Source organism: Hippichthys cyanospilos, chromosome 1, assembly GCF_059441005.1.
Source record: "Hippichthys cyanospilos isolate Australia breed blue-spotted pipefish chromosome 1, RoL_Hcya_1.0, whole genome shotgun sequence".
NCBI classification, from domain to species: Eukaryota; Metazoa; Chordata; class Actinopteri; order Syngnathiformes; family Syngnathidae; genus Hippichthys; species Hippichthys cyanospilos.
The window spans coordinates 34,922,501-34,942,500 of record NC_142369.1 but is presented as its reverse complement, the minus strand read 5'-3'; the positions used below and the strand labels follow the sequence as shown (position 1 = coordinate 34,942,500).

Genomic DNA, 20,000 nt, shown 5'->3' with positions numbered 1-20,000 from the left:
AGCAAGCCTCGTGTGAACTAAATTCACAATCACTCTCTCAGTAATGTTGCCAAACAACCACAAACCTCTGAAAAAGGTCATAACATACCAACTTGAGTTGTATTCACGGTACACAAATGATGGCGATCGTTTCAATCCCCATGTTAAACCACAACCCTCCCTTCTTACTTGCAGTTTCTATTTGTCCTGCCTGATGCTCTGCGGTCCCTGTTGAAGTAGCAAGAGTGTGCTCTTCCCCTATAATATGTTTGCACTAAAATAAAATTGAGCATCACAGTTTGTACACACTCTGAGGTTCAAAACGGTCAGATCACGCTCGCAGTGTATTGCATGCTCGCACACCTAATCGCCTGAGCTGTGTGTGCATCCGTACGAGGTCTACACCGGGTCCTTTTCATTTACATGGTCTTAAAAAGGTAACATGTCCACCATAAATTAATTTCCTAAACTAGTCTGATTATAATCACATTCTATAGTCAAGCTACTGTTACTGCTCAAAGTATCCCACAGTCACAGTAAAATTGAATTGGGTAAAACTGTTTTTTTTTTTTTTTATTTATAATTTAGAAAAATACTATACATAAAAACAGATAGATCAGGTTAGACATCTAAGAGGTGCTAGCCATGCAGTTTACTCTTGTCTGCAAGGCATTTTTTTCCTGGGCAAAAAAATGCAATGATGTACTGATTACAATGATGCACTCTGACAAAATACAGGCGGAAACATCTGCACCCACAATCAATAATTCATTCCAGACTAGCAATCTCTTGGCAGAATTGTCAAAAAATGCCTCCCAGACAATACCCCCAGGAGCTGACCCAAATTAAGCACCAAAGCAAGTGTTGTGACAGATCGAAGTGATTTGGCCCGATAATGTATTCTCAGTGGCAAGCTGTTTGTGAGTTCCATTTGGCTTTACAAAAATTATGTACAAGCAAGCAGAGTGAATCCAACATTACAACCCAACAAGAAGAGGAAATCTCATTGGGTAAAGGCCTTTAGGTGCACTCACCAAGTACCCAACTACAGTATAAGTCACACCAAACTTTGAAAGGCTTGCTGTCCCACCAAGGATGAAAACAGCAACATTTGTGTGGCTACTCAAACAAATGACCTCATTCAAATAGCCACTGATTGCACTTTGCTGTTGATAGAAAAAAAATCTTCAACATTAACATGTAACTAATACTATTTCTACAATATTATAAGGAGTGAATAGTACTAGGATTACACGCATAACAAACACAATGAATAGGAAAACCTATTCAATATAGTTTGCCTAACACTATCATCACTTTGTGCTATGTAAACCCAAATATTAGGAACACTCGGGTTTTTGAGGGTTATTGACTGCAAGTAAATGCAGTGTGATTACATTTCCATGCGGTCTTATTTTGATTAAGGTTGGGTTGAAGTCAGTTTACATGCTTTAGTGAAGAGGGTTATGTTAGTTGTGTGACCTTGACTTAAAATGTGTCATTGTCCCTCACCGCAATCATAAAGGAATCAATTTCCTCCTTGCTCCAGAAGTGCAGCCGTTTGTTATCAAACACGCGTGCTACAATATTGCACAGAAATGTTGTAAGTAATTCTGTATCAAAAAAAGATAAAGACCAGATTTCTTGCAGACAGAGCAAGTGAAGAACACAAACCAATGTCCTGTTCAAAGGAGGTAAACCAAATGTGTTACATGAACACAAATCCGGGTTTGGAAAGGATAAATCTTTTTTTCATTTTTTAATTATTCTTTTAATTCTTCATAAGCACACCTCTTGTATAAAGATGTGTACATTCCACAATTAAGTCATGTAGTGCATGTTTGCTCAAAAATGCAAAAATCCTAAAAATCCATCCATTCATCTTCTTAACCACTTGTATTGTAAGGTGTGGCGGACATTAGGACTTTGCCTCTCACCCAGCAGGCAAGTTGGAATGAACTTTTGAACTTTGAGACTTTGACAATGATGCAATGACTAGGACTCTGATGACTTTGACACTCTTGTAGATTACTTGTTGGCATGTGAAGAGTAAAGACGTATCCAGCAACATGTGTTTCATTGTCAAATTATAAACATCAAAATGAGCAGTTCACTTTGACTTCAGCTTATGGAATGCACTGTTCTCAGAACTTCTTTAAAACATCAAAATGAGCAGTTCATTTTGACTTCAGTATATGGAATGCACTGTTCACCAAGGACCCAACAATAAGTTACACCAAACTTTGAAAGGCAGTTCATTTTGACTTCAATTCATGGAATGTACTGTTCTCAGAACGTCTTTAAAACAGTGTACCTTTCTACAGAAGTACATGACAAATGTGCTTACACCAGCAAGTAGCATCACACCGACTCTTACTGATTAATTGACTAAAAATGTTCAAGAACTTGCTTGCAGTTAAAATACCAGTTGTGTTGAGTATTCTGACTTGTTTTTACCTATTACCCATGTCAGCAATCGCCATAGCTCTTTGCACCACGCTGAGACGCCTGGAACATGAGCGGTACTACTGTATGTGAGGATGCTATTCATTGAGTACTGCACAGTATTTAATATAATCATCGGGGGATATCTGCATCAACAAACGTTCCTTCCTTGGTAGGGAAGGGAATTGATAAGAATTTTCCGATCCTATTTTTGAGTTTGTTTAATTATTTGATGATTGGTTAGCACGTCCAGTTAAGATACCCAAATTCAACTCCAGCTGGCTCTGGCCTTGCTGTGTGGAATTTGCATGTTATTCCAGAGCCCGCGTGGGTTCTCTCCCGGCATTCCCACTTCCTCCTACACTCCAAAATCATGCATGGCCAGCGTATTTGACACACTAAATCGTCCTTAAATGTGATTGGGTGCATGAATGGTTGTTTGTCTCTGTGTGCCCTGCAATTGGCTGGCAACCAATTAAGGGTGTCCCCCGCCTGCTGGGATAGGCACCTGCGACCCTCGTGAGGATAAACGGCTATAGAAAATGGATGGATGAATCAATTCCTGTATCAATTATCAAAAATAGAAGAACAGGTAAATTAGCATTGACGTTGTTCCTTTTTTTTTTTTTTTTTTTTTTATTAATGGTTAATTGGGTTCAAAATGCCAGCCCACTGGGCATCTGTGTTAAATGCCGGATAACCAGTCAAGCCCTGATTGTATCAGGAAATATTACGATGCATGTTAAAAAGTAACTTGACCTTATAGCCTACTCAGGTTGAGAACCTCTCTCAGAAAAATATACATTGTATACAACAGTGATGGGTGAAACATCCAGTTGGGAAAAAAAAGAAAAAACACAAAACTAAATGCAACTTTAACATTCTTCACTTAAATATTCACAGTGCTTCCCTTCTCCACAATTTGTCACAATACACCCTCAGTCCAAACGCTATGAAATTAATATCTTTCCTCAAAAATGTACATAATACCCATTATGGCAATGTGAAAAAAGTGTTTTTATTTAACATTTTGTTTTTAACTTATTAAAAATAGAAAATGAGGAAATCACATTAACATAAGTATTCACAGCCTGTGCTTCCTACGTTGTTTGATCGACCGTTGGCAGCAATAACAGCCTCGGGTTAGGGCTGCACGGTTTTGGCCAAAATAATAATTACGATTATTTTGGTCAATATTGCGATCACGATTATTAATCACGGTTATTCATCATGTTTGGTCAAACGTCTATTTATTGCACTTTTTTTAAACGAGCAGTATATATAAACATAGCTTCAAGATTTGACACTTACAAATAAAAATAAACTAAAATAAATGAAGTAAAAAATAAGTACGGCAAAAACTTTGCACAGAGGACAACACAGCTAACTTACTTGCTGAGTGCAAACCAATGAAAAATATGAAGCCTTTCTAGGCGCAGCCGAAGCGTTGAGGGAGTCCGGCTTGGGAGTCTCAGCATTGCATCTCTGCTATTTGCAGACGATGTGTTGCTGTTGGCTTCTTCAGACCATGACCTCCAACTCTCGCTGGAGCGGTTCGCAGCTGAGTGTTAAGCGGCTGGGATGAAATCAGCACCTCCAAATCTGATACCATGGTCCTCAGTCGGAAAAGGGTGGAGTGCCCTCTCCGGGTTGGGGAGGAGGTCCTGCCCCAAATGGAGGAGCTCAAGTATCTTGGGGTCTTGTTCACGAGTGAGAGTAAGATGGAACGTGAGATTGACAGGCGGATCAGTGCAGCGTCTGCGGTAATGCGGACTCTGTACCGGTCTATTGTAGTAAGAGAGAGCTGAGCTGAAGGGCAAAGCTCTCTATTTACCAGTCGATCTATGTTCCTGCCCTCACCTATATTCACGAACTGTGGGTCATGACCGAAAGAACGAGATGCCGGATACAAGCGGCCGAAATGAGTTTCCTGGTGAGGTGTTCCAGGCATGTGCCACTGGGAGGAGGCCCCGGGGACGACCCAGGACATGCTGGAGGGACTATGTCTGTCGGCTGGCCTGGGAACGCCTTAGGATCCTCCCGGCGGAGCGGGATGAAGTGGCCGGGGAGAGGGAAGTCTGGCCTTCCCTGCTGAGGTTGCTGCTCCTGCGACCTGACCCCGGATAAGCGGAAGAAGATGGATGGATGGATAGATAATCATGCAGCCTTACCTAGGGTCTATTTGAATATGATGCAGCAAGCTTAGCACTCTTTTCTTTAGGTGGTTCTGCCCATTCTTATTCGCAATAGTTCTCAAACTCTATTTGGTTGGATGGGAGACATCTGTGCACGGATGGGAGACATCTGTGCACAGCAATTTTAATAAACATAGTTCCTAGAGTTGGGACAAGACACAAATCCTACAAGCCAAGATTGAATTTGAAAACAAGATGACAGCTTTGCTAAATTTGTAAAATCAAATAATAATATTGTAGACATTTTACACTTTTCTAAACATTTTCCTTTTACTGCTCTAGCATGCAAATGTAAACAAACAGGAGTCACTTTTGTTACAGACTAATTTTTTTCAGCTGCAGCTGAGATGGTAAATGGCAAATGGACTTTGCCCTTATATCACACTTTCCTACAGACCTCGGGTACTCAAAGTGCTCATACTGACAACTCATTTACTTAATGCAATGACTAGGCATGGGCTGATAACCTGATTGACAATATAGTGTGGATGTAAAAGTCGTGGTTATTTATAACCGTCATCTGTCAAAACCAGTACGTTTTTTCTTTCCCTCCCACGTCATCTGCCCTAACAGGCAATTGCACTGCAGTTCCCACTGTGCATCATACGTGAGTCCTTCTCTGCTGCAACAGGCAATCACATTGTCCATTTCCTGCTTCGTCGGTGTTAACATCAGTATAATTATGCTCCTAACTACCACGGGAAACGTTGCTAACATGTTATCATATGCTACATTCACGGAACGTTTTATAGGCTATCACTCGAGGTAGGATGCGAGCCGTCTAGCCTGCTTGATTGTGGCTCAACAAAACGAAAAATCCCCCAACTCCGCCCCAACAAACTAAGTCACTTCTTGGCATTTGAAAAGGAGCAAGTGAAGTTGCGAGTAAGCTAGGAGATAGTAGTGTGCAACCAAACCAGTGAGAGACGTTATTTGCAGTACTGTACCTCAATAAAGTTTTTGGGTAAGATGTCTGAACATAAGGTCAGTCCACTAGTTCCAGTAGGTTTTCACTGCCGTCATATTGCAACCGTCCCTGTGCAATGAAGCGGCCTTAAACCACATTATTTAATGAGAGAAATGCTGAAAGCAACAGCAGGCTAGGGATTTGGAAAGCTGGCTAATCTGTGTAGTCAGAGTGATTAGCTCTAAGAGGGGTCTCGGCTATTGGGGTTGGCATTGGCCAGGCTCAGACAGTCTAAGACAGACTGTGTTCAGTGCATTATTATCCAAAAAAATGAAGATATAATGTTCTACGCTGCACTTTCCTTGCTCAACCGAAGAATAGTAGATGCAAACACTTCTGAAATTCTTCACAAGCACACTTCTTGTACAAACTATAATGATATGTACATTAAGCAGCAGCAGTAGTGCATGCTTACCCATTTTATGAAACTGCAAAAATCCTAAAAAGCCATCCATCCCTCCATTATCGTAATCACTTATCCTCACAAGCGTTGCGGGCGTGCTAGAGTCAATCCCAGCTATCTTTGAGCAGCAGGTGGTATTCTGAATTGGCTGCCAGGACATTGCAGAGCATAGATGGAACAAATATTCACACACAAACACACAAAAAAAAACATTTTAAGTGTCCAACATACCTACTGCGAATGATTTGGAATGTGGTAGGAAATAAAACAATTTGCGTCACTTCCCATTTCTAGCTTCACACAAGAAATATCTGTTCTTGTAAGAAATTAGAATACTTCTCCTGCATTTGTTTGGATGTTGTCAACTGTTTTGTAATTCAAATAACCACTATCAAATCCTGTGAGACTCAAGTGAAACTTTACCAGCCACAATACAATTGGGCAGGATACAATTGTTTGCCATTTGCAGATTTCCCTTGATTAACTGTGAATTGTGTCTCAAGAAATTTTAGCATGCCACACATTGGTTTTTGTACACAGGGTGTTAATGTTTTCTCTCTAGAAAAGCAGAAACGACCTAATGACATTCATAAAATCTAAAATATTGAAACAATAGTTCAAATATTTTCGAGACTATGAAATTAGGGCATCAGTAGAGATGTACAGTACTGACGTACTGACTTTTCACAGACCTATTTTAGTTGCAGTGAAATTGTATTTTTTTTCCCCTCAAAGAAATAACATGAAACCTGACATGGTTAGAAGTGTTAAACATATGGCAACACTTGATGACATCATGATGTCCTTGCTTCCGAGCTGCTTTAACCTGTGTTTACCATTATTTAACCTGAACTCATAGAAGCGATTATAAGTTTACAAACACCTATCATAGTAATGAACCACTCAATGACTGTCATATTCATTTTGATCTTTATAATTTATTTGAATCGTTCTTTTTCCACGATGGAATGATTACATTCAACTTACTGTCTTTGTGTATTTCATCACAATAGACACAAGGTAATTATGTAACAGCAATTCACACTTGTAGGGTCAATGTATTCCAAGAAACCTATAAAAAAATATATGAAAAATGAAGCAGTTGAATACAGTACCTGTCACACAGGTGGCTCACTGCACCAAATGAGTCACAGGAGCAGGGTAGGCAGCCGCTGGTGCCATTTGTAAAATACCCTTCCTCACAGTCATCACATTGAAGACCATGGTAGCCATCCAGGCACGAGCATTGACCAGTGCTCTGGTTACATTCATCTGGATACAAAATCCCCTCGCCTCCAGTGCTACAGTTACAGAAGCCGTCTGGATGGACACACAGACATGACAATGGGTGAGAAAAAGAAGAAATAGTGATCACGTACATGACTATAACATGGTTTTAGTATTTTATATTTTATATATATATATATATATATATATATATATATATATATATATATATATATATATATATATATATTATATACACGGCATATCCTCTCTAAGACACACCGAATCACTCCAAGGACAATTTACAATGCCCAATACATGTTTTTTAGAGAGGAAATTTTTAGAGTGCCCAGAGAGAACCCACATGGAACGCCACCATTTTTTTAAATATATATATATATATATATATATATATATATATATATATATATATATATATATATATATATATATATATATATATATATATATTTTATATATATATATATATTTTATATATTTTATATATTTATATATATATATATATATATATATATATTTTTTTTTTTTTTTATAATCAACCATTCTTATACCTTCAATTTAAACTGTGCTTAGCAGCAGACTAGTTTCATCTCCAGAAAGGTTTTAGATCATTCTCTCTGCATAATTTTTATCCCATGAAATGAGGTGACATCAGAACCACAGGGTCACTGATGAAAAGGCACATTTAAGTCAGCCTATTTGTGTAAAAGTAATCAGTAGCAAGAGCAACTTTGTCGGGCTTTCAGGATTAACTTGTGCAGAGTCATTTACAGCCATAATGTCTTTGTAACCTGACAGCTGTTGATAGCCTGTATGAGGTCTGGAGCGCCTCTAACACCTCTGCTAATTCATGGGAGACAATACGTTAAAACATGCAGTAGTTAACCCAAACAACAGAATGTTAGTGTAATAAAGGTTTTTTAAGCACCCTGACCTGGCAATTTATCCCCATTTCAAAGCACAACACACTGCCAGGAACAACTTCAAAATAAAAGCAAACCAAGGAATTCATGTCCATATACAGTTGTATTTGGTATGGTAAGGTTCATCTTAAACCATTGAGGTGTTTTTCTGTCAAAAAAAGCATTAACAGGTTCCGCATTCTCCCATGTATTTACTCCAATGCTGGACAAACAACCCCCCCCCCCCCCCCCCCCCCCCTCAAAAAAAAAAAAAAAAATCAAAAGAAATAATACATTTCATGTTGTGCAGGGACAAAAAATCTTGTGACTTTGTAATCGCACTAGATCTCATTGTACAAGATCTGATCCCATCTCGCCATTTCTACAGGTTATACCTGTTTTTTGTTTTGTGTGTGTGTGTGTGTGGGGGGGGGGGGGACGGGACTGTTACAGGTATGAGAATTAAGGTGTGAAAAATATTTTGTGAAAGACTTTTTTTCTTCCCCTTTTCAGTAGAATGTGTTTGCTGATAAATTCAGAGAGGATAAACAGTCCAGATTAGGACTGATCATGGGAAATTAACCAATTTTAGGGAAACCATGAATTTTAACCAAAATAATATGGCAAATAGGCCGAAGCGGAAGTTGATTCCATCGATTTAGGCCCCTTTAACATAATTTAACATGCTCATATGTGATATGTGATATGTGTGCAAAACTGCTGGTGTCCTGAGCTTCATTCAAACCTAAAGTTTTAGTAACGTTAACAGGCCCGTTCAGTTTTTTATTTCGAAAGCTACTTTTATCACAATAACAATGAAGAAGGGATCGGTCAATGTTGATACATCACTGAACTCTGGAACCTTGAGTTCTTGAGTTGTTCACTTCAGAAGGAAGTAACATGAAATTCAAATGTGCTGTTTTTTCAGGGAATACAATGAATATTTCATTAAATATGTGGCAAGAGAAAACATCACCAGTTGTTTTTCCACCTGCCTGGCAAAATTAGAATTGTGAACTACAGAAAGGAATTTGGGATTAAAAAAAAGTTTTAATATTTCTTGTGACAACTATGCTTCTGGCTGAAATGTAAGACTTACTGTATATATTGTTGCCTGAATTGGCACCATTGACATGATTCATTCATGGTTTTGGCTGCCTGACCATTTGTCTCCATTATATTCCACTACAAGTGACAAAAAGGGAAATGTGAATATATTTTTTCTTTAAACACAATACCTGTTTATCCCAATACAAATTGACCATGGGTCTGTGTGAATGCTGGTGGCCTGATAGACCGGTAGTGGAGGCCCTCAGTGAACAACAACAGGATCAACCTAACACTCCCCTAATGCCCTGCATCATCCTATACACTGTAATATGTGTCACACTCATCTTTCATCGGGAGGCTTCATGTAGGCTACAATAATCTTCACCGTTTACGCATACTGTATTTGTCATGAATACATTACATATCTCGATACATTGCATTATTTGACCGGCTGCAAAACGAAAACTGATTAGGTCTGCGTCTGCCTATTGTTGCAATGCTGTTTTGGTCTGCGTCAAAAGCACAGTTCATTTACGGTACACGGCAGTCACTCGTTTTCTGCACGCCTCTTTCCGTTGCGTTTATAACCAAACCAAATCAAAAACCAAAACCAAAACCGTCGTTACCAAAAAATCCACTTTCACGGCATTCGACGACTCACCTTGACTATTCTCCGCTGAGGTAACAGATGTGTCGGTCCTATCTGTCGACCACGCATCGTTGTCTGTCCGTTGAGAAACCATGGACATCACTGTATGTAGCATTTTCTCTGGGGCAAACAGTGATGTATGTGCATCAATAGATCTTTTGTGGGGGACGCTTAACCTGGAAATCAGCGTCGTGATGTTTTCCTTTACGCTTGAAATGACCCCAGAGTCTAAATCGGTGGTAGTCGGCTCAGTTGGTGCAGAGAGAATGGCCTTCTGGGAGATGTGGCTCGCAATGCCAATAGCAGACGACTGTGCCAAAGAGAACCTGTTCTCGGGTGAACGGCGAGGCATATCTGCTTGAAGGATCCTCCGGGGGTCAGAGACTGTATCTTGCTTCCTGGAGATAGGCGACGCATCGTAGAGATTGATGCGAGGTGCAGCTTCAGAAAAATCAATATATACATACAAAATAAATACAACAGCCGACGATATGTACATAATTAAGGACGTTAATCTCATATTCAGTCTCAGCTCTCCATGTAAGAGTCCCAGTAACGGTCTTCTCTCAGACCTCACCCTGAATAAATGCGTACTCCACCATTGATAGCTCCCGGCGCCGTACGGTGCTGTTTGTCGTCTCGTGAACCACAAGTCATTTGCTCTGCAACCTAACTGGCTCTCCGATCCGAGACCAGATGCATAAGCCAATAGGAACTTGAGTGGACGAATAAAAGAACAGCCCCGGTAGATAATTGGACGAGCTTCATAACAATCATTTCGAGAGCGCAAAAATTCACACAGGAGAATAAATAATACATTTCTATCTGACCAATTTGAGCTGACTGAACCTGTGTTTGTTCACGTTCCCCACCAAAATGTGTACAATATCTACAAATATCTACAATCTTTTTAATATGCTTGAAACATGGTATTTATTTATTTATTTATTTATTTATTTATTTATTTATTTATTTTGCATACGTCCAAAACAAAGAACAGTCGGGCGCAATCTGCCCATGTGTTTAATCACATCATGCTTTTTTTAATTCGTTTAGCTGGAAAATTAAATTTGAAACAGAATTCATGAATTTACAAGTCGCCAGGTGTATTTCCTCCCTAATTACTTATTTAAATTAAAATACAAAATACGATAGCATTAATATTACGTCATATTAATACAACGATGTAGAATTAAGGGCCTTCACACTACTTATCCATCCATTTTCTATTGCTGCGTATCCTCACTAGGATCGGCTGTTTGTTGGTGCCTACCCCTCTGCCTACACACCTTGAGCTGGTTGCCAGACAATTTCAGCCACTTTTTTTGTTTATTACAGATACGCGTATAGTTCAAATCAAACGGTCAGAATACGGTATTTCTCAAATCAAAAACCGAGTTTACCAGCGGCATTATAGGATACGGACGGTAGATGGTAGTAGAGCGTTTCATTAAAGGCATATGGCCCAACCCTCAAAGCTTTACAGGAAGTTGCGCAAGACAAATACTGTAGCTAGTTACAATGGCGCCTCTAGATCTGGATAAATATGCGGAGATCGCAAAGCAGTGCAAATACCTTCCAGAAAATGACTTAAAGGTAAACCAGCCATGATACAAACATGATCAGTCAGAAGTAGTCGTGTGCTTGTCATACTTTACGTAAGTTGTCGTGAAAATGTGTAATGAACCGAGGTTAGCTTAAGCTGGCTAGATGCGTTTAGCACACTCGCTTCGCCCGTGCGGCCAGGAAGTGAACGTCCTTAACAGTGGAAGGTTTTTGCAGTTGACATCATCACTTTCGACTGCAGTACACTTGCAATGACAAAATGAAATTCGTGTTATTGACTTCGGTGATGACCACATTTTTGAGGAAGACGGCAAGACGTTAATCGTTACGATAGCTGTCTTGACTGCATGACTGATTCGTTTGTAGCTAACAACAGATAGGTAATTTCAGCAGTAAGTCAAATAACCAAAATGTTACCATAATCCGCGTCCATTCTCAAGTTGTTTTATTTGGGAATGCGCTGGAGTCTCTGCCAAGAAAGACGTGTATGACTTCAACTAATATTCCACCTTCACGCGTTACACCATGAAATTATAACCTTTCAAACATTTGGATTCCTGTAATTGACGAGCTTGTTTAAATTGTGATTCTCATTGATTCAGAAAGAAGCATGATACCGCCGTCAATACATGTTTAAATTATAGTTCTCTTTATCATTATGCTTGAGGTAGCTTTCAAAGTACTTAGTGTTTTTTTTATACGATTACTGTATAAAGAATTAATCCATCTTTCGTACAACTTATCCTCATGTTGCGTGAAACGTACTTAATAATAACGTTTTCCTTTCATTGATGAATTCCGAAAATGTGCATCCATGTTTGATCATGTTTTGATGTATTTTGATGCGATAACAGTAATATGACATTTACATGATTACTAAGTGTTGATATTGTGGCATCAAATATTGACACCTGCTGGACTTTAAAAATCTCTGCAGATAGCCCACTTGACAGACTCAACCGGCACTGACTTGATGACCCAGTGCAGGGGTGTCAAACTAATTTTTATCAGGGACCACATTGTGTTCAGAGTTTGTGTCTGAAGGCCACCACGACAGTGAGGTCAAATAAATTTTAAATGTGTTTGTCATACATTTGCCTAGTTTTGAAATCAGAGACAGGCAAAAAAAAAAAAGTCAAAAGAGAGATTAGGAATAAACAAAACAGTTTTTTTTTCCCGCCCCAAAATTTTAAAAGTTGAAGATAACTTGCAAGTTTGGTATTTTAGTGAGAAACCTGAAATCAAATCAGCACTCCGCAGGCCAATAAAATTATGTGGTGAACCGAATCTGGCCCCCGGGCCTTGAGTTTGACACATTTGACCGAGTGTATTCAGTAATATAATTCAAGCCATTGCATTCATAACATATTATTCCATATCTTGAAATAATGTGAACATTTATCAATGTGAAAATCTAAGAGAAAATAAGTTGAATGGAGATACTTCAACTATTTCTCTTTATACATTTTTATTTAAAAAAAAACGAGTTTTTCTAATGTTATAAAATTAAGTCTGTTGTGATTGCTGGTAATTTCTTCTGCAATGAAGAACACGCTTGCAAGGCAATGATGATGCTAGTGCACACAGGAAGTCTCTGGCGAGCAGGAAGAGGTTAGGATAGGCAGTCTGCTGGCAATATACCAGAGGATTTTGAGTTCATTATTTCCCTTTACTAAGTCTCGCCACTTGATCATCCAAGTGCTGCCACAAATAATCTACAAAAAAAATAAAACAATTTCCAAAAACAAATAAACAAAAAATGATGAATAACATGCCAGTTGTGATTGCAGAGCGCTGTGATAATGGTCTGGGCTGGGCCTCGTTTGTGCACCCGCAAACAAACGTGACATTTCATCTGCAGAAAAATAAAGTGAATAGTAAAGTGAGAGTTACAGTGGGCCCCTGTGTTACGAACTTAATTCGTTCAGCGGCTATGCTCGTAACTCGAATTGCTCGTATGACGGGCAATCCAAACCTATGTTAATTAGTGAATGCGTGCAACGCGTGCAAAAACCTTAGGTAAAAACATCACGACTTTATACACATATTAAAAATTAGTAACATAATCTACTGTACAGTTAAATTTAATATAAATATACAAAGGAAAAATGACGTTTACCTTTGGGGCAACGTGACTTGAGTTGGTGGTGGGTGGAGGCGGAGGGGAGCAGAGATGAACCTGCAGAATTTATTTATTTTCTTAAACGAGAACTTTTCTCAAACGAGAACATATCACCGGTGATTTCCTTCTCTTTAATCCATAATAGAAGAAGCCTCTCCATTTTGTTGTTGACCTAGGTCCTTCCCCTGGCAAGGAAAGTCTTGCCCTTAAAAGACTTGCTTGCTATCATAGCTTCCTTGTTATTGATATGTACATATTGCCGAGCGGTTACGGCCATACTCACTAGCAAGGTTAACTACGCGTGCGCCTCCTTCATATTTTTTTATTATCTCCTGCTTCGTTTCTATTGTCATCATCCTCTTACTTCTTCCTTTACCGCCACTTACAATTTTACAAGCCATGTCTAACAGATAAAGTTTGCAAAGTCTTCACAACACACCGAGCAGCTCGTGCCATCAAGCTAGATCATAGGTGTCGAATCTAGTCCTCGAGGGCCGGCATCCTGCATGTTTTCCGGTTTTCTTTCCCCAACACACCTGATTCAAATGATTAGCTCATTAGCAAGCTCTGCAGGAGCCTCTAAATGATCCCAATCATTTGAATCAGGTGTTTTTGCGGGAAAAGGTTTGAAAACATGTAGGATATCGGCCCTCGAGGACTGGAGTTCGACACCTGTGAGCTAGATGAAGGCGTTCGGCCAATAGCATATTGGCATTTCTGTGATTGACGTGACGCCGGCCAATTGCATATCCGCATCTCTGTGACTGAGACAGTGACTGTGACCTTAATCGAAACAATGGCATATCGGCATCTCCGTGACTGAGACCGTGACTGTGACTTTATAAAGACCAATTGCATATCTGCGTTTACCGTGGCATGCGAGAATAGTTATTTTTATTGATGCAGCAAAGCGAAAAAAATAGTGTGGACACACTGACCGACATGTTGGATTGTTCGTAAGGCGAAAGGTTTGTGCGTAAGAGGGGGACAAAAAACGGCGCGGTCCACTTTCGTAAGATGAAAAATTCGGAAATCAGGGAGTTCGTAAACCAGGGGCTCACTGTATCTTGAAATGAATTTGAATTAGAATGGAACAAAACAAGAAGATGAAGCAAGGAGATTGAAATAAATACCTTAATCTCCAAAATTTGCCAGAAAAGGTCCCACATGGCAGACAACTTTGGTTTTCCCTGGAGCTGCTTTATAATCCACAAAGACATTCACAAGCATCCGTGAGATTTGTGTCGTTTCAGTGGTTGACAGACGCACTTCCTTATAAACACAGATAGGTGCGTTTTTGCCGTATTGACACAGTTCATGCATTGGTCATGTAATTTGTTTAAAGCGTTATGCTCACCAACGTGGTGGTTGTTCTCAGAGCTCGGCGCTTTCATAGATGCATTTTATCATCATCATGTTGCTGGATCCATCACTAATAATTACTTAAGGCCACAGTAATTGATGTCTGTCTAAACTTGCACCATCTGTACAATAATTTATGCTTTTCTTCTTCACAGAGACTATGTGACTATGTGTGCGATCTTCTGCTGGAAGAGTCTAATGTTCAGCCTGTTTCTACTCCAGTGACAGTATGTGGGGACATACACGGACAGGTGAAATTTCCAGACACAATAGGTTATGGAGTAAATGCAATTCATTCTCTCTCTCGCTCTCGCTCTGTGTGTGTGTGTGTGTGTGTGTGTGTGTGTGTGTGTGTGTGTGTGTGTGTGAGATGATGTTTTCTAATTTATTTGTTCTTCCCCCTTTGTTGTAGTTTTATGATCTTTGTGAACTCTTTAGAACTGGTGGCCAAGTTCCAGATACTAACTACATATTTATGGTTTGTATATATTTTATAATAATATAACTTTAAGAACAATACTTCTTGAAGGTGTCCCTCTTGACCTAATGTTGATCATTAACAACTTCGATCTTTAGGGAGACTTTGTTGACCGAGGATACTACAGCTTGGAAACTTTTACCTACTTGCTCGTCCTGAAAGCCAAATGGCCAGACCGCATCACACTTCTACGTGGTAATCATGAGAGCAGACAGATTACCCAAGTATATGGCTTTTATGGTGAGATCAGTCATTCCGCGTTTATTAATTTAGTGTAATGAATACAGTATTAAAATTGTACACCTTCTAATATGTAATGTCTGTGTTTGTAATTTTTATTTGTTCCACAGATGAGTGCCAGACCAAATATGGAAATGCCAATGCCTGGCGTTATTGCACCAAAGTGTTTGATATGTTAACAGTGGCAGCTGTGAGTTTTTATTTTATATGATATGCAATGAATCCTCAATTTATTAGACCTCAAGTTAAAGAATTTTGGATTTAACCCTGGTGTGGAATTTTGTCCAATCATTTTCTCTTTCCAACAAAGGCATTTCATATCAAAGGGAAAGCATTGAAAAAAGACACCAGGGTGCTGAAATTTCAGCCAGATGATGACAACAGGGCAAATTCCAACATAACATGACCTCTTAGTTATCAAACAATACCAGGAGTGTGCCAGCACTTATCTAAAATACTATGAGAATGATATGGAAGAAATTGATCCACCGCACAAGGGTTAAAGATAGAAAATCATGTTCTGTTCACTCAAAGCTGACACACATTTTGCCCTGCTGCTTGTTCAGCTAAAGTATTTTATAGCTTATCCCGCTTTACCGCCAGCTACACAGTTGTTCTTCACCTCTTGCTGTGTTAAACGATTTCCCCTTCTGTTTTTACTAGCTAATGGATGAACAGATCTTGTGTGTACATGGAGGCCTCTCTCCTGACATTAAAACCTTAGATCAAATTCGGACCATTGAGCGGAACCAGGAAATCCCGCATAAAGGAGCTTTTTGTGATCTGGTTTGGTCTGACCCTGAAGACGTTGACACTTGGGCCATTAGCCCTAGAGGAGCGGGTTGGCTTTTTGGTGCTAAAGTCACAAATGAGGTAGGTTGTGTCTGTTTTTGCACCAGATTTTTACTGATGTTTGTGGGGAAGTTAATGTTCATGTCTATTGCTGACAGGAGGTAAAGGACACTAAAATGGGTTATTAGCTTTCTGTCTATCCAATGTTTCTTTTTGCGAATTAGAAACCTAAAATAAAGTTCAAAGACAAAGTAGAACATTAAGTGTTTGATGGTCGTGTTAATGACACAGATCCATTTTTTTTTTTTTTATCTCAAATGCGACCCAGGCCACTTGATATATGGTACTAAACTCATATTAATACATGTCCAATATTTTTACATTGGCCTTCGGTCTGAACGGTCAGGTCGCATTCATCCGATTTGCACATAGCAAACAAATGTCACAGTTTTACGCTCAAAAGAGAGCAAGCAGTTTGGAAAAAAAAACAAAAGTAGTAGATGAGGCAAAGTCAATTCAAAATGATGGGTGAGCGAGTTGAATTTTGTCTCGCTTTTTCTCAGTAATCGCTCGCTCCGAGTGAGTGAGCCCCTCGCCGGGAGCAAGTGGGAGAGACGTTGCTGGTGCTGCTGCACAAAAATAGCACAAAATAGCATAAGAAAAAGCCTTCCCCTAATATTTACTCTTTAAATTTAACCAGTGGCGGGCAATGAGTTTCACACATACACCTTCTGTGATGTCAGACTCTCGAATAAATACCCCTCATGCGCACAGGTACGCATTACTGGGCTACACAGGCTCTTTCCGGAGCTTTTACAAGTCAATAAACCCGCATCAGTCATTAAAACTTGTCATTATGCGGGATGCTGTCATAACTTTAAAAAAAATATATATTTATACCCACAAAATTTAATGAAGTCCAAATTACAAATCACAGTTTAATATAAGAAGAACATCATTTTATTGGCATTTTATTTAGCTTTTACAAGTCAATAAACCCGCATCAGTCATTAAAACTTGTCATTATGCGGGATGCTGTCATAACTTTAAAAAAATATATATTTATACCCACAAAATTTAATGAAGTCCAAATTACAAATCACAGTTTAATATAAGAAGAACATCATTTTATTTCTTTACTATTAATTGAATATGAACGAAATAAAATAACACAAACATATTAAAAAGAAAACAATAAATAAAGAAAAGGCTTGCACTCACCAAAACAAACTGCGGTCAAAATTGATCAGTCTTTTCAATATCTCCTGATTTTTCTTAACCTCTTCATGCTCTCTCTTCGCACTGAGATGTAGAGTGTATCCATCCAAAAGCACTGTAGCACATTGAGGAGCTCTTTTTACCTTAGAACTGAGATGTACAATATTGTATATCCACTCGGGTGTCCCAAGAAGTTTTTTAAAGCACCACTTCGCGTGTGTCCAGCCACGCTTTGGTGTCTCGTTGTTGCCTTGGTTAAACAGTTGAAGTTTGCAAATCCAGTGTAGCTCCAAAGACCAAATCGATCCTTTGCAAACAAATGGCATTCCCAGCAGAACTATTTGCCAGGGTTAGCTCACGCCCCTGGTAGCCCAGTCAGAAATATGGCCAAGTAGGGATAGGTTAGCTAATAGCTTTGCTACGCCTCAAGCCAAAGCCAACACAGCGTAGCTTGCTATGCCTCTAGCTTAAGCCACCGTAGCTTGCTTGTTGAGCATTGCACCGCTTTCCTGCAGTGAGCATCCACTCACGTCACATTCAACGTGAGGCCTCTTGATCGCGATCTTATGACTCGGTTGGCTATTACAGCCGTCTATTAAGTTATACGGGCCGCTCACATAGCCATCTGCGCATGTGCAGAAGCCCGTAACTGTTGAAGCGAATGCCTTAGCGCCTCCGAGAGCAGGTAGATTACATACAGCCTGGCATTCTAATTCGCTAAAAACAAGATATATATATACAGTCAGCCCCCTGCTTACGAGCATCCTGATTTGCGAACATTCCGCCTTACGAGCGTGGATCAGGGAGAATTTTGTCCTCCGCTTACGAGCAAACCTCTCGTCTTGCGAGCATTCCGTCAAACCAGCCATTGAGTATGTAGAAATGTTCTCGCCTAACTGCGTCAATTTATTCAGCAGTTGCGTCATCTACAATCATTAATAGATACTTATGGCGGTAACGTGAACGCTATTGGTCTTAGAATCTCACACTGACTGTCTCACTCACGGTGTCTAAATATATTACCATTTAAGTGTAGTGTTTGTACAGCTAAAGGGAAAAACAGCTGACATGAAATTAAATGTGCCGATTGCAGGACAAAGAATTGTCATTGGTTTAAATGTGTGTTTTTTTTTAATTAATTGTCAATACATTCCAACCGTTTAAAAAAAGTGCGAATAATTATCAGTCAGTCAAGGAGACGCCAATATGCTATTGGTCGATTAAGGTCACCCGGTCTCACTCACGGAGATGCTATTGGCCAGCGTCACACGTCAATCACAGAAATGCCGATATGCTATTGGCCGAACGCCTTTATCTAGCTTGATGGGACAGAATGGAAGGAAGTAGAGAAAAACGGAATGTTTTGAAGACTTTGCAAACTTTATCTGTTAGACATAGCTTCTAAAATTACTAGCAGCGGTAAAGGAAGAAATAAGAGGATGATGTTTTAGTATCTCCGTGATTTGCACCATGACTGAAAGAGTTACGGTAACACTGTAAGACCAATAGCCTATCTGCGTTGCCATATTAACTCAAATCATTAATCTCTACACCCTGTTACGGGAGGTAACACAGTGTTTAATAATGGTTGTAAGACTAAACTGCATGTCATGTTGATCGGCGATCTCCCGACATGCTTTGGGACAGCGCCCTTGTTGCAATACTGTGAGATGAAACCAAGAGTGAACTTATGTTAGAATAAGCTATAAGTATGGTGCCTAATTAATACAACACACACCCTCCCCTCCGCCTCCACTCAGCACAATTCACGTCGGGAAAAACAGTTGACATGAAATTAAGTGTGCCGATTGCAGGACAAAGAATCGTCACAGGTTTAAATGTGTTTTAATCAGTTAGATGTCAATACATTCCAACCGTTTAAAAAAACGTGCCAATAAGTATCAGTCAGTATCAGTCAGACGCCAATATGCTATTGGTCGATTAAGGTCACCTGGTCTCACTCACGGAGATGCTATTGGCCGGCATCACACGTCAATCACAGAAGTGCCGATATGCTATTGGCCGAACGCCTTTATCTAGCTTGATGGCACAGCTGGTTGGGATGGAAGGAAGTAGAGAAAACCCTGACTGAAAAAGTTACTGTGACACTGTAAGACCAATAGCATGTCTGGTTTACAGTGTTGACTTCTGCTTATCTCAGCTCAAGTCACATCTTACCAAAGGTAAAAGTCGTTATTCCTTTGTATTTGTTATTTAATGAAACTGTACAGTAGATTATGTGATTCAATATTAACATATGTATACAGCGTGATGTTCTCACCTAAGGCTTCTGCGCGCGTTGCATGCATTCACGAATTAACATGGGTTTGGATTGCCCGCTATACGAGCAATCCGAGATACGAGCGTAGCCGCTGAACGGATTA

General features: G+C 39.6%; 2 protein-coding genes across 2 annotated transcripts in view; one reads left to right on the top strand and one right to left on the bottom strand.

The window, feature by feature from the left end:
- The window catches only part of LOC148430208 (multiple epidermal growth factor-like domains protein 9), a 50,642-nt gene extending 40,160 nt beyond the window's left edge, over positions 1 to 10,482 (bottom strand). Inside the window, exons 1-2 of the mRNA XM_088409422.1 lie at positions 9,851 to 10,482; positions 7,105 to 7,309 (exon numbers count right to left, since the gene is read on the bottom strand). Of these exons, the coding sequence (XP_088265548.1) occupies positions 7,105 to 7,309; positions 9,851 to 10,358 (713 nt within the window). The 5' untranslated portion in view covers positions 10,359 to 10,482. The remainder of the gene's footprint in view (positions 1 to 7,104; positions 7,310 to 9,850) is intronic.
- Positions 10,483 to 11,304: 822 nt separating this feature from the next.
- ppp6c (protein phosphatase 6, catalytic subunit) overlaps positions 11,305 to 20,000 on the top strand; it is a 10,264-nt gene continuing 1,568 nt past the window's right edge. The window contains exons 1-6 of the mRNA XM_088419136.1: positions 11,305 to 11,434; positions 15,044 to 15,139; positions 15,301 to 15,366; positions 15,465 to 15,606; positions 15,717 to 15,796; positions 16,270 to 16,479. Of these exons, the coding sequence (XP_088275262.1) occupies positions 11,360 to 11,434; positions 15,044 to 15,139; positions 15,301 to 15,366; positions 15,465 to 15,606; positions 15,717 to 15,796; positions 16,270 to 16,479 (669 nt within the window). The 5' untranslated portion in view covers positions 11,305 to 11,359. The remainder of the gene's footprint in view (positions 11,435 to 15,043; positions 15,140 to 15,300; positions 15,367 to 15,464; positions 15,607 to 15,716; positions 15,797 to 16,269; positions 16,480 to 20,000) is intronic.